This window comes from Pygocentrus nattereri, chromosome 20 (assembly GCF_015220715.1).
Source record: "Pygocentrus nattereri isolate fPygNat1 chromosome 20, fPygNat1.pri, whole genome shotgun sequence".
Lineage (NCBI taxonomy): Eukaryota > Metazoa > Chordata > Actinopteri > Characiformes > Serrasalmidae > Pygocentrus > Pygocentrus nattereri.
This window is the reverse complement of record NC_051230.1, coordinates 9,238,361-9,251,790: the sequence shown is the minus strand read 5'-3', so window position 1 is coordinate 9,251,790 and position 13,430 is coordinate 9,238,361. Positions and strand designations below refer to the sequence as shown.

Genomic DNA, 13,430 nt, shown 5'->3' with positions numbered 1-13,430 from the left:
CAGATTGCAATGTAACAGACATGACAGTTTATTGTCGACTTCAATTGAGTTCGTTAAGATTTCCTGAAAGGATGTAAGATGAGATGCTGTGAGATAAGATGATATTTTGTGAAAAATCTTATCTTGACCTGTCAAATTTTAAGTTAGGACAAAAAGACAGGAAGTTTCTGTAAAACGGTCCCTGGTTCCCATCACCACCACTGTGAACAATTCTGACTCTGCAAGTTTCTCCAGTAAGGAACATTTCACATTGAACCACTTTGAATGGTTTTTTTGGAAATTCTGACCTGTGATCCCAGATGTCAGAAGTGTTTAATGCCTCTGAAATTTATTCCAGAAAATTATTAGATTAGTTATTATTAGTTTTGTGATAAAGTTTTGGCTTAAAATATTTGTATCCATTTATTTCAATCCATTCATGCCAGATGGGTACATGCAGGACATTCAGAGGTCAAAATAGTCACTAAAGAAAAATTATATTACATATAAAATCTCAGAAGACATGTGTAGGTTCACAGAAGTTGACATACCTCCACCCAGGTACAACAAAGCACAACCATGTTTTTTCATATCTTTGATATGTCTATTTTATGAAAATGTTGCCTGCATAAAAATATTTTACTGGAAAATATGATATGATGGATCCTGCTAGACAAAATGATATTTGGATCCTGCTAGAAAAAAATTGGATTCTATAAAAGGAATGGTGTCTGCATTTTCACATTTATGAAAATTTTCAGAAACTCTCCAAATTTGGAATGTATGTCCACAGGCAGGTATTGAACACAGGGAAATAAGAAAGTCACCAATGTATCTGACAATTTAAGAAATATATACCCTTAAATATATATTTAATATATGTGTAAACTGAATAGACTTACTTGTATCACTAATACTTACAATAATTATACATATAAAAAGGACAACAATTACCACACAATGTAATTATCAAGTACTACAAACTGTCATCTTCTTTTGAAAATACACCGTTTGACTATTCAATTAACCTTAACAAATTAATGGCCTATGCACCAGCACTGAACAATGAAAAATACAATGGGGTAATAGATTGAGAGAAGGACACAAAACATGTCTTCGTTAAAAAAAAACCATATACATTTAATTTAAAGATTTTGTTTCATTGGAGATACACTGTATTTCCAGAAGTATTCACTCACCCATCCAAATCATTGAATTCAGGTGTTCCAATCACTTCCATGGCCACAGGCGAATAAAACAAAGGACCTAGGCTTGCAGACTGCGACATTTGTGAAAGACTGGGTCACTCTCAGGAGCTCAGTGCATTCCACCATGCAACCGTGATGAGATGCCACCTGTGCAAGTCCAGTCGTGAAATTTCCTTTACTAAATATTCCATAATCAAACGTCAGTGGCCTTATAACAAAGAGGAAGTGATTGGGAACGACAGCAACTCAGCCACGAAGTGGTCGGCCATGTAAAATGACAGAGTGGGGTCAGCAGCTGCTGAGGCACATAGTGCGCAAAGGTCGCCAACTTTCTGCAGAGTCAATCACTACAGACCTCCAAACTTCATGTGGCCTTCAGATCAGCTCAAGAACAGTGTAGAGAGCTTCATGGAATGAGTTTCCAAGGCTGAGCAGCTGCATCCAAGCCTTACATCACCAAGCGCAGTGCAAAGCATCGAATGCAGTGGTGTAAAGTTTCGCCACTGGACTCTAAAGCAGTGGAGACGTGTTCTCTGGAGTGATGAATCACACTTCTCTGTCTATCAGTCCAATGGACTAGTCTGGGTTTGGTGGTTGCCAGAAGAACAGTACTTGTCTGAGTGCATTATGCCAGGTGTAAAGTTTGGTGGAGGGAGTATTATGGTGTGGGGTTGTTTTTGGGCTCGGCCTCTTAGTTCCAGTGAAAGGAACTCTTAATGCTTCAGCAGACCAAGAGATTTTGGACAATTTCATCCTCCCAACTTTGTGGGAACAGCTTAGGGACGGCCCCTTCCTGTTCCAACATGACTGCGCACCAGTACACAAACCAAGGTCCATAAAGGCAGGGATGAGTGAGTTTGGTGTGGAAGAACCTGACTGGCCTGCACAGAGTCCTGACATCAACCCAGCAGAACACGTTTGGGATGAATTAGAGCGGAGACTGTGAGCCAGGCCTTCTCGTCCAACATCAGTGTCTGACCTCACAAATGCGCTTCTGGCAGAATAGTATAGCTGTATACACCACCTCTTCCTCTGACTGCAGTATGTCCTTGTAGTACAGGTGAGTCAGGTCTCGCACTTCTTGAGGTGCTGCTCGCTTGTAATATGTAACAGGCTCCATTATTCCTTCTGTCAACCTCCAGTCCTTCCCCACAGGACTCCAAAGCACTGGCTTTTGGTGACAGTGATGGCTGTGGCACCAAAAAACAGTTTGATATATGGGTCTCAGTACATGCTGTCTAAATATATCCTCTGTTGGGTGTAGATGATAGGCAGGCATGTCAGAGGTGGAAGCATCAAGAGTGATAGACATTTTGCTCATATTTCCTTTTTCCATACAGCATCAGAATGTATTGTGTGGCCACCATCAAACCGAAGTGACTTAAGCCAGTCAGCTCTCCCAAGTGCCTCCCAAGTTTTGTGACAGAAGCTGCTTTTCCTACTCTGAAACAAAAATGCTTGTTGTGTCTCATCATCCTGTCAGTGCACGGTATGTGGGAAGGCACTGACAGAAAGCTTTTCCCAGATGTTTGTACATTGTACTGACAGCCATGATATTCAAACATGCTGCGACTTGCATGATACAAGAGCAGCACAAGCATGTCAGTGTTATCACACCTTATGAATATTCTTAGAAAGGTTGACGGTGTGCATCACTACTCTCATGCCAGCCTCCGCTGCTTAAATCAGGTAGGCCCACCACTTTGTCTTTTTAAATACATTTTGTCTCTTCAACTTTTTCAAAACCTCCAGTCAAGACACTCGTCTGGTCTTTATTGATCTACGTGGTCCTGAGATTGTGATGTAATGGCAAACAAATACAGAAAGCATGGCTTTGTTACCGCTACTTGTCAGAAATCTCTTGTGGTTTGGCAGTTTTGTTTTTCCTGAAATTATATATGTTGGTCCACCCCCAAGTGCTTTACGCCTCAGCCTTTCATGTTGCTTAATGGAGTTTGGATGGTCCAACCATCGTAACACAGTTGACTTTCTCTATGCCAGATAGCAAGGAAAGGATCTTTTTTGTAACTCAGTTGTGCTTTGTTCTGCCTTGGGTGGAGGTATTGCAAAAACTAAGGCCTTTTTCTTCTAACTGGGTCACACCTTATTTGGATTGTTCCCTACAGATGATCTATAGATACTTAAATGGGTTTGGCCTTGAGGTTAGCGTTAGGGTTAGGTTTGGGGTTTGGGATATATTTAATATAATCTTTCAGACTCAACTTCAAGTTCAATTGCATTTAATAGATTTTTAGTTAGATGTTACTTAAAGATATACTGAGCATCTACAAGCCATCTACAGTGGGTCATCCATGTAAAATATTACTCCTAACTGTAAAGAAATCAGAGTCTGTAAGTTTCTCTATACTTAACAACCTCACATTAAACCACTCTGATCGAGCCTAGGACTGAATTATTTAGAAACATGGTGGAATTAACCTTTCATTCTTGTAAAACTGACATTATAGAAAGAAATGGTTACAAAGATTTTGTTTTATGCAGGGCATTGTTTAAAAAGACGACACAAGAAATCCGAGTTGAAGTTCCTCTGCAATGCACCATTTCATATCAAACTACATCTCAAAAGTTTGGTGGGAAAAAACCTCCTTTAAACATTTCTTTGAAAAAAAAAACACATTTATATTGTTATATATTTACTACTGTATATCGTTATTACCATAAATATTTTTGTTTAGTAATTTGTATTACTATAAATTACATTATATCATAACAGACAGTATCTAAACATGTTTATTATTACCAAAGAGAACAGAGAAGAGACTTGCACCTTGCTTATACTTCAATCATTTATTGATTCACTTACAAGTAACAGAACAATAATGATGACAAATCTTCAGAGTTTCTGAGAAAACAGATTAATGGAATATCCAAGTAGTTAAAAAAGCTTATTTTTACTACTGAAACATAAAGTGACACATTGCAATGCAGAGCAGAAACATTTTTTTCAGGCATTAAAGAAAAGACAATGTTGATAATTTAGCTGTTTAGCTGCCATGATCTCTTTAACCTCCAGCTCTGTTAACCACCATGTGCGTTCTTTCAAGCAGGCGTGGGTTTGACGTTTTGACATTGTTTCCCCTGCAACACAGAGAAGCAGAAGAGGATCAGCACACTTATTGGCGCATGGAGTCAGTGGTTTTCAGTGGTAAAAAGTTATGGCCTGTGGTCTGCGGTTTACAATTTAAGCGCACAATGGTTTCTATGTGAGTGAAGTTAAGTCAGACTGAAACCAAATATAAACAATGTGGTGGTTAATCTGCTAGAAAAATAAACCAAGATGCAGTTCAGATAAGCATGATGGGGCATGACAAAACTAGATAATGGATAATGTCTTTCATGAGTTTCTCCTCTACTGGTTCATGTTCAAGTAGTAAGTGTGAAGGTTTTGTTTTACACCAATCTATATATCTACTATTAAAAACAAGTAGCTCTAGTACATAGAACCCAAATGGAAAAATAAAAGAAAGGAAAACAAATGAATGGAGAATAGACTTTTTTTTTTTAAAGAAATGCTCCAGTATTTTTCAACCTAAACTCTAAGCATCTGTTTATTGGCTTCCATCATAAATCACTAGGATTATCACAGAAATGGTTGTGTCTGTTAATCAGTTCTACACGTGAAAGATTAAATAACACTGACCTATTCATTAAGATATGACACTGGCATGAAATTGAGGACATTATGTACCTTGAACTCCTTCTCTTTGCACTGCTTCACTAGTTTGTCCACCCAGTTTTTCCGGTCCTTGATCCACGGGGCATCAGGGGGAGCACACAGAACCTTGTTCTTCTTGGTTCGGAATCTAAAAGGTAAAGACAGTCACCCATTACTGCCACTGCTAGAACTGGAAAGAAAGCATTACACTTAATATATTAAATGCTACACTTTTCTGTACCACTTTTTAAATGCATCAGTTTTCAGCTGAGTTATCAGACTGAAACATGAAATGAACTGTGAAGAGGAAAAATAATCAAGTGGAGTTGAGGATTTAAATGGTGGTGGTTGCTTTTTATCATATAGATTTAACTGTTTAAGGAACATAAAACCTTGTTATCTGCTTGAGATACTCACAAGACAGCGTGGATGTGGCATCCATCACCTTTGACTTGCTCAGTATAGCCTGCAAGAATCTGCCTTGGAATAGGTTGATTGCTGACTGATAAACAGCAGTCCACGGCCTGATCCCCAAACGACACTGAGAGAGAGAGAGAAACATAGATATAGAAATCAGCTTTGTAGCTCTGTCTGTTTGTACTGGTTGTAATTTATCTCAGGATGAAGGTAAAAGAAAAATATATGCCACTGCCAGTTTCTGAATTATTATTGGTCAGGGAAAATGAAAGTATGTCCAGGTTTATGTATGTGTGAGCATGTGCCTGTCTGTGTGTGGTCAGTCTTCTGCAACCCTTTATTCAACATCTGTGTGCTGACTCATGGTGGGGGAGGTCTCCCTTTGGGAAAGCAGCAGCCATTAAAATCATATTAGGGCTCTCAATTGCGCACTGAGAACTCTGCTTGTCTTTCATGATAAATAGCCACAATATTTCCTAGACTGCGCCAGAGCAGTAAATGTGATGGGGCATAAAGGCAAAATCCACATGGCACAATAATGTTCTCCTTACAGTAGACATTCCACATAGAAACAGACTTCCTGTCTAAGTTTAAATAATATATATTATAAAATATGAGCATTTCAGAGCAGTGAAGAAGGAAGAATGATATTGATGAAATCTAAATAAACCTAAGAAAATAAAAAGAGAAATAAAGCCAGGTTAGACTAACCTACAATGTCTACACAGAACGTCCTTTTTAATTTAATCTTATGCATAATGGAACAACATTAAATGACAACAAATTATTCTGTATTATACTACTTACAAAGTTCTGATAACTATAGTATATATAGTGATGCAACATATCTGTGCATTTCTTGCACACACGCACACACACACACACACACGCACACACACACATATATATATATATATATATATATATATATATATATATATATATATGCAAGAAATAAATATGCATTTTGCATCATTGAAGGGTAGATATTCACTACACTTATACCCTGTGGTGTATGATGGATGAGTGTATTAGCTCACCTGTCAGGTTGCTGCTTAAGATGAGTCCAGTGAGCCAGAGAGCCACACACAGACTGCTAACCCCCGCTGAAGCCATCGCAGACAGAGAATGAAAGAGGGTGTTGCGTAATTTGGTGCAGTTCAGAAGAGTCGGCTGCTGCTGATGATGTTTGCCTCCTGTAGGCTTGCTCTGTGAGGTTTCCCTCTCTTCCTCTGTGACCTCTCCTCTGTGCTATGTCTCTTTTTATAGAGCAGTAGGTTTCGTTTTTATGTACAGTCCCTCCCTTAAATTCTCTCACATGTAGTTTTCAGTGAAGTGAGTGGGGATTCCCAGTATTCTGGAGCAAAGGTTAACTGATTGCCCCACTGCACAAGACACAATAAGTGGCTGTAAATAAAATAATGGCTGTTAATAAAATAGTTATTAAAAGCACTAGACACACACTTGTTTTGATACAATTTGATATTGTAGAGTCATATGTATGCATAAATGTTGAAATACTTAAAATTTAAATATAAAAAATATATAATAACATATACCTTGCATGTTGTTTTGGGGGTATGATGAAAGAAGAGTAAATATAAAAGACACCATGCTTCTTCTGCGAGAAAGCACTGCATATTGTCACCGCAGCAACATGCCAACACATTGAACTTAGAGTGGAGGTCACCTGTAGCTACACACTTCTCCATGATGGTGACCACCCCCACACAAAACACCTACACAATAAGCCCACTTCTGGGGGGCAGTTGTGAGCTGGAGGTTAGGGAATCAGCCCTGTGACCGGAAGGTTGCTGGTTCAATCCCAGCCTGATGGGTGCCCTTGAGCAAGGCACCTAACCCCAAATTGCTCCCCAAGCGCTGTGAATACGGCTGCACACTGCTCCGGCCTAGTGTGTGTGTGTGTGTGTGTGTGTGTGTGTGTGTGTGTGTGTTCACTAGCGCGCATGTATGTGGGTGTCTCACTGCACGGATGGGTTAAATGCAGAGGTCTAATAACACAGTGACAAATGGTTGTAAATTCTAATACACAAAAGCTGAAAAGTTTGACCTGATGCATCCCATGTGTATTGCATGTATATATATACATGCACACATGCACACACACACACACACACACACACACACACACACATATATATATATATATATATATATATATATATATATATATATATATATATATATATATATGTGTGTGTGTGTGTGTGTGTGTGTGTGTGTGTGTGTGTGTGTGTGTGTGTGTCTGGGCTTGTTACTTACTAAGGCTTATTATTATTCGGCAATACTACAGAATGTGCTCAAATCTGAAACTCATATTACAGTTGGACAACACATGAGTGAGAACGTGTGAAAAACACTTTCTTTCATTTTTATGCAAGAATTCTCATTTTTATGCATTTTTATGTGTGTAGTATACTTAAACCCAAACCTGACCTTAACCTCAGGAACCAAAGACTATTTTTTTTAAACATGAAAATTCTGTTTTAGTTCTGGTTTTCTTTTTTGTTTATTAAGGCCATTTTGTTCTGAAAATGTACATGTCAAATATAAATATATCAAGTACGTATAACCACATCTTGCATAAAAATGAAAGAAAGTGTTTTTCACACTCTCTCACTCATGTACTGTCCAGCTGTAATATGAGTTTCAGATTTAAGCACATTCTGTATATTGCTCATTGTGTGTCAAATGCATTTTTACAGTCCAGACCAGATGACATGATACTTTTTCTCGGATTCTAATGGCAGATCTCCAAAGGAATGCAAGGCTCTATGGAAGACGCTTTCAATTCTCATGAAGTATTAAAGCAGTGCTGGTTCACACATTTATTTACTCTCTGTAATTATCAGTTACAATCTCGGTTTCAGTGTCAGGATATTAAACACTACACTCCACTGAAATGATATTTTCTAAGCTGTACTGACTCCACACACCCCGTCTCGTATCCAGGCTTTTTATTTTATTGTTGTGTTTTAAAACATTAGTTCATAAAAGATACAAATTTCTACTTTTCCACTAGGAAAAACTTATTTAAGGTGCACAATTGGACCTTAAAACCATTGTTGCACCTTTGAGGGTACACTTACATTTTTTGTACCTTGACAAACAAATCATGTACCTGCATGGTACCTTTATTTCTAACAGTATATTGTGTCACCTTTTCCTGGAAGATTATTACTGTTTGACACTTCAGGAATTCCCCTGTTTACAACGCATGCTTTATTATTATGTGTTTCATCTCCTCGTAACAGGAGTGCACTGTTGTTTTATGGAAAATGTAAGTGATGACGAAATGGCAAAATGCAAAGTAACTCTTGTATATTTTTTTATTTTCATTTAATAAAGTGCAAAAACAATAATTCTAAAAAAAAAATTAGGCTTACTAACTTTATTTGAATTCACTCACCCCAAAACTACATACACACAATTCATGGAAAGACATGCAATTATTTATTGCTTAAAAAAAGCTTTGAGGTGTGCACTCAAACACATGCACACTCACCAATGAAAGGTAAGGACATTTGTGTATCACTGCTGAAATGTGAACAATTAAAAGAGAACAATTAGAACAACAAAACAGGTGAAGTGTAGCTTCTTTCACATTGTGATCACAGCACAGAGCATCTGGACACAAAGACCTAGATGTTATTCCGCTCAGTTTAGGCTGATGTTTTGATCCTGTTCACTCACTGTCTTTTGTTGTGCTATAGAGAGAGAGAGAGAGAGAGAGAGAGAGACAGAGAAACTCACTGAAAGTCACTGAAAGCAATACACTGAAAGAAATACAACCTTGTTATAGCAAAAAAAGCTCTTGTATTTCTGAACTCATAACTTTACAGGAAAAGGAGAAGAAAAATGTTCTGAACATAATTCACATTAAAGATTCACTGGTTTTGGGGATTTTGGGGTCCTCTCTGGTGAAAATGAGTAATTGCATGCAACGTCCAAGAGAACAATTTGTAATATTGGCAGTGTCTCGAACCCCTTCTCTGAGTGGGTGAAACTGAGAACTGTAAGCTCGTTAATAGAGTATTCCAAGAGAACTGGTGCAGGATGAGTCTTCCAAAGATGTAAGCAAATTATCATATCTTCATCAGCATAATGTTTATTTTGCATTTGAGACCCAAACATTAAGCCAGACCTTCTTTTTGAGACTATATGTGTGATGTTGATATGTAAAGATGTATGATGTGGTCTGATCTACTTTCCTCAAAAGATCTGCATCTAACTTGGAGATCAAGGTAGCTCTCCAGGACCAGAGGTGGTGAACACAGCTTTAGAGGATAGTGTGCTCACCTGTTTTTCTTGCAGCTTCTCCAGATGTGCTATGAGTTTTGCCACCCAAGGATATGCTTTGTGCTCTGGAGGTGGAGAACATAGCCTCTTGCCTTTCCTTGTGATGAACCTAAACAGAGTGAAAGAAGATGAGTTTTCATGCACGTGTTTTTTCATGTTTATTTTGATAAACAGAAAGGGTTCTTTGGACTGAACTACTTTTGGTTCCATAAAGAACCTTTCAGTGGATGGTTCTGTAATGGGAATTTTTCAACCTGACCTCTATCTGCCACATCTGCAGCATACAGTCGATTATCACAGATTATCACCTCTACTCAATAAAAGAGCAGAAACCTGAAACAGCTGCCCACAGCCTTCTATTATGAATATGTTTTGAGCCAGTTAATGCTCTGTTCATTTACTATATAGGAGTAAAAGTGTGGTAGGTGTTTGGTACGAATGCAGCAGAGAGGTAAGGCTGGAGAATTCCTTTATAGTACCAGTGAAAGTTTCTTCAGGGAGCCAAAAATTTTCAATGGCATATTCAAAGAAGGTCCTACTGTAGGCTTCAGTTTGTATGTTGGCCTGTAACGACTTACACTGTAGCTGATAGGGAGCAGCCAGTATCTTGGCTTTGCACCATGTAGGACACTACAATGTGACGTGGAACCAGTTGTCCTGACGTCGACAGACAGCAGTCCAAGGCATCATCGGAAAATGCTGGAGAGAAAGCATTGCAAAGGTGTAGTTCAGTGGATGCTCAGTTATTCTGTTAGTAAAGACTACACATCTCAAATTGAGCATGTTTATGTGGGCCCAAGAGAACCAAGCAGACAAAATCTGGAGAAAAATGAAAGCTAGACTATTCACTTTGGAATGCTGTGTGGGAATTACTGGAAATCTGTCAGCTGAAAGATGCATAAAGAGGTCTTTCAGTACACAGCCAAGTGCAGAACATGGAAATGTTGTTGACCTTTACGGCTAACATGAATGCGTTGTGCCAAGTTTATGTCACGTACAATAGGGCTTTAGTTTCAAATGCTGCAGCCAGTGAAGTAGCTTTGTACGGTCAGCATTTATTCAAACTCACATCCCTGGTCCTTTTTCTAGAATGGGATACATTGACAATCCATGACAAAGCATTTCATGTGTATATATATATATGTATGTATGTATATATATATATATATATATATATATATATATATATATATATTTTTTTTTTTATTTCATTTATTTTTTTTAACCTCTAATTATGCCTTAGAACTTTACATTCCCTTTAAGACATATACCAGTAAATAATCTCTGTTCTGATTGGCTGCGCTGTACCGTAGTTATAAAGAAGTTGGAGCTGAAACATTTCTTGTAGCTTCAATGTTGATGGGTGGAGCTAAACTGCTGAAGGCTGAATAGGCAAATATATGTAAATGTATCAGATTTGTGTCATCAGAAAAACTTCAAAATGAGTCTTGTTTGTATATACGGAACGCATGGACAGATAAGTAAAAGATACACCTTAAAACTTTAGTAGTGTTTGCATACTAAATCAAATTCTGAATCAGTTTTCAGTGACATGGGTCCTTTAACATCATTTTGTCTTTTGGTTTACCTACTTTGTACAATATAGACATAATATATTACATTCATGTGGAAATGATGCACACCTTTATATGAAATTTAAATTTAGGTGTAAATCCAAAGCAGTTGAGTGCATTCAAAAACAAGAATATGCAACTGTTTGCAAGTGTGTACGTTTGCCTTACCTTCCGTCTTGCCCCAGAACACTGCTGTGAAGAGCAGGAGAGCAGCCGCTGCAGTCGACATGCCTGTCTGTGTGTTCTCTGAGCGTCAGGTGCAGATGTGTGCAGGTGTTTGTTCCCAGGTGGACACATGCAGCTCTATTTATACACCAGTTGGAAAGCAGTGTTAACTTTCACTTTCAATATCTTATAAACTCATTAGCCCTGAAGGTATCTTCAATCTCCACCTTTCCAGCAGTCTTTTTTTCCATTCCAATTGCTTCCCGTCATATTCCCTCCCCTCACAAACCTTTTTTTTACTTTTTTCTCACACTCTCAGAAGGCTGCGCATGAAGTTGTAATTCCTCCATGCTTTCATAAGTCCATGGCAGATCAGCAAATCTGGTCATGGCTTTGCACAACAACTATGCTTTTGTTGATTTCTAAAATCGAAAATATTTCAACACATCCTCTGCATATATGTATATATATATATATATATATATATATATATATATATATATATACTGTATATATATATCGTTTTTTTCTGCAAATATTAGTGCACTACTTCTATTTTTGCTAGTTTAACATTTGACAATTGACAATTTAACAATTGTGGCATAACTTTTGCACAGGGCACATTTTATGGGTTTTTTTCCCAATTTTGCAATAACATCTGCAGAAGTGTGCTCTCTGTATAAGTCCGCAGACAAGCTGTCTAGCTGTATTCTTTCAGCTGAGATATTAATAATGTCTTTTACAGTTTTATACAGACAAATAGATTTAAATGTGAATTCCAGTGATATTTACAAGATGAACTGAACCAGCAGGTGTTCTGAGTTTTGGGAGCATATTTGTAACCATTTCTTGTAACTTTCTGTGAAGTAACTTTTACTGGCTTTTGACATCTAGTTCCTATCACTGCTACTGTAATCAATACTACACAATGCGTTTCACATCAAAATACGCTGAATGACTTTGTTTAAATCTTAATGTTTAATTATGCAGAAATATTGCAAAATCAGTGAAAACCCCTTTTAAACAATACTGTAACACTACTGTTCAAATGTTTGGTGTCACCATTTATATTAAATATAAATATAAATACAATTTTGTTGTAAATAAATATACAAAATCATTCTAATATAGTCTTGTATATACTGGTTTTTATGTGCATTGCAAATTCACATGTTTCAAATTTCCTGTGCCCAGAATGATGAACGGAGCTAGAAATGAATTTAAAATCGGTGATGAAGATCTGAGGCAGATAAGCTGAGGAAAAAAGTATTTCATGATGTTAGATTTGTATTGCATAAGTTAGTGTACAATGTGACTCACTGTAAAAAGTGACTTGTTTAAATTTGTCAAGCTGTGTATTGTCAGCTCTAGCAAAAACCAAAGCACTGCTTTTTTTTTTAAGGGTAATGAATTAAAGGTGAAAAGTCTAAGTATCATTAAATCTTTAGGAGGTGAACAAAGTCGTTCAGAGTGGTTTGGTTGGAAAAGCTTATCAGGTCAGAATTGTTCATAATGGTGGTGATAGGAACCAGACATCTGAAGTTTTGAATACCACTAGAAGCTCCCTCACAGAAAGTTATTACACAAAACAATTGCAAATCTGTAACACTTTGTTTTGATAGTCTTCTGTAGATGTTTTGCAGATGCTCATTCTGTCTTTAGCTGACTTTAAAGGATTATTAACTACTAAATGTTTATTAAATATATAAATAATATAAATACTGAATACAAATGAACATGAGATTGAGTGTGATGGAATCTATTCAGTCTAACACTAACCTTGACTTCATCACAAAACCTAAACTTACTCCTAAACCTGACCCTTACCCTAATGATGCTAATAATCAACTATTAATATGAATTTAAGCCTCTGTAGATCATCTATAGGGGCATCAAAATAAAGTGTGAACTTTTTAAAATCACTTTATTACCAAGAGGTAAGGTAATTGAATCATGCAGAATTAAAAAAAATTAAATTTCCCCTTTTAACCTACTCAACATAAGAGAGATGATATAATTGTTTTGAAAACTTTCTCTGACACTATAATGGCCTTGACTGTGCAGGTGATTGAGTATAGGCCCTGTTGCTTA

The 13,430-nt window shown here is 37.3% G+C and overlaps 2 protein-coding genes across 2 annotated transcripts; both read right to left on the bottom strand.

Annotated features, from left to right (window-relative positions):
- Window positions 1-3,976: 3,976 nt before the first annotated feature.
- LOC108431693 (C-C motif chemokine 19-like) lies at window positions 3,977-6,532 on the bottom strand. Its single transcript, XM_017705015.2, has 4 exons — window positions 6,321-6,532; window positions 5,281-5,404; window positions 4,897-5,011; window positions 3,977-4,286 (listed from the first exon to the last, which is right to left on the bottom strand). Exons 1-4 carry the CDS (start codon window positions 6,394-6,396, stop codon window positions 4,248-4,250), a joined length of 354 nt encoding a protein of 117 aa, XP_017560504.1. The 5' UTR covers window positions 6,397-6,532; the 3' UTR covers window positions 3,977-4,247.
- A 2,091-nt stretch (window positions 6,533-8,623) lies between these two features.
- On the bottom strand, window positions 8,624-11,442 carry LOC108431692 (C-C motif chemokine 3-like). Its single transcript, XM_017705014.2, has 4 exons — window positions 11,343-11,442; window positions 10,179-10,299; window positions 9,601-9,709; window positions 8,624-9,008 (listed from the first exon to the last, which is right to left on the bottom strand). Exons 1-4 carry the CDS (start codon window positions 11,401-11,403, stop codon window positions 8,991-8,993), a joined length of 309 nt encoding a protein of 102 aa, XP_017560503.1. The 5' UTR covers window positions 11,404-11,442; the 3' UTR covers window positions 8,624-8,990.
- Window positions 11,443-13,430: the final 1,988 nt, after the last annotated feature.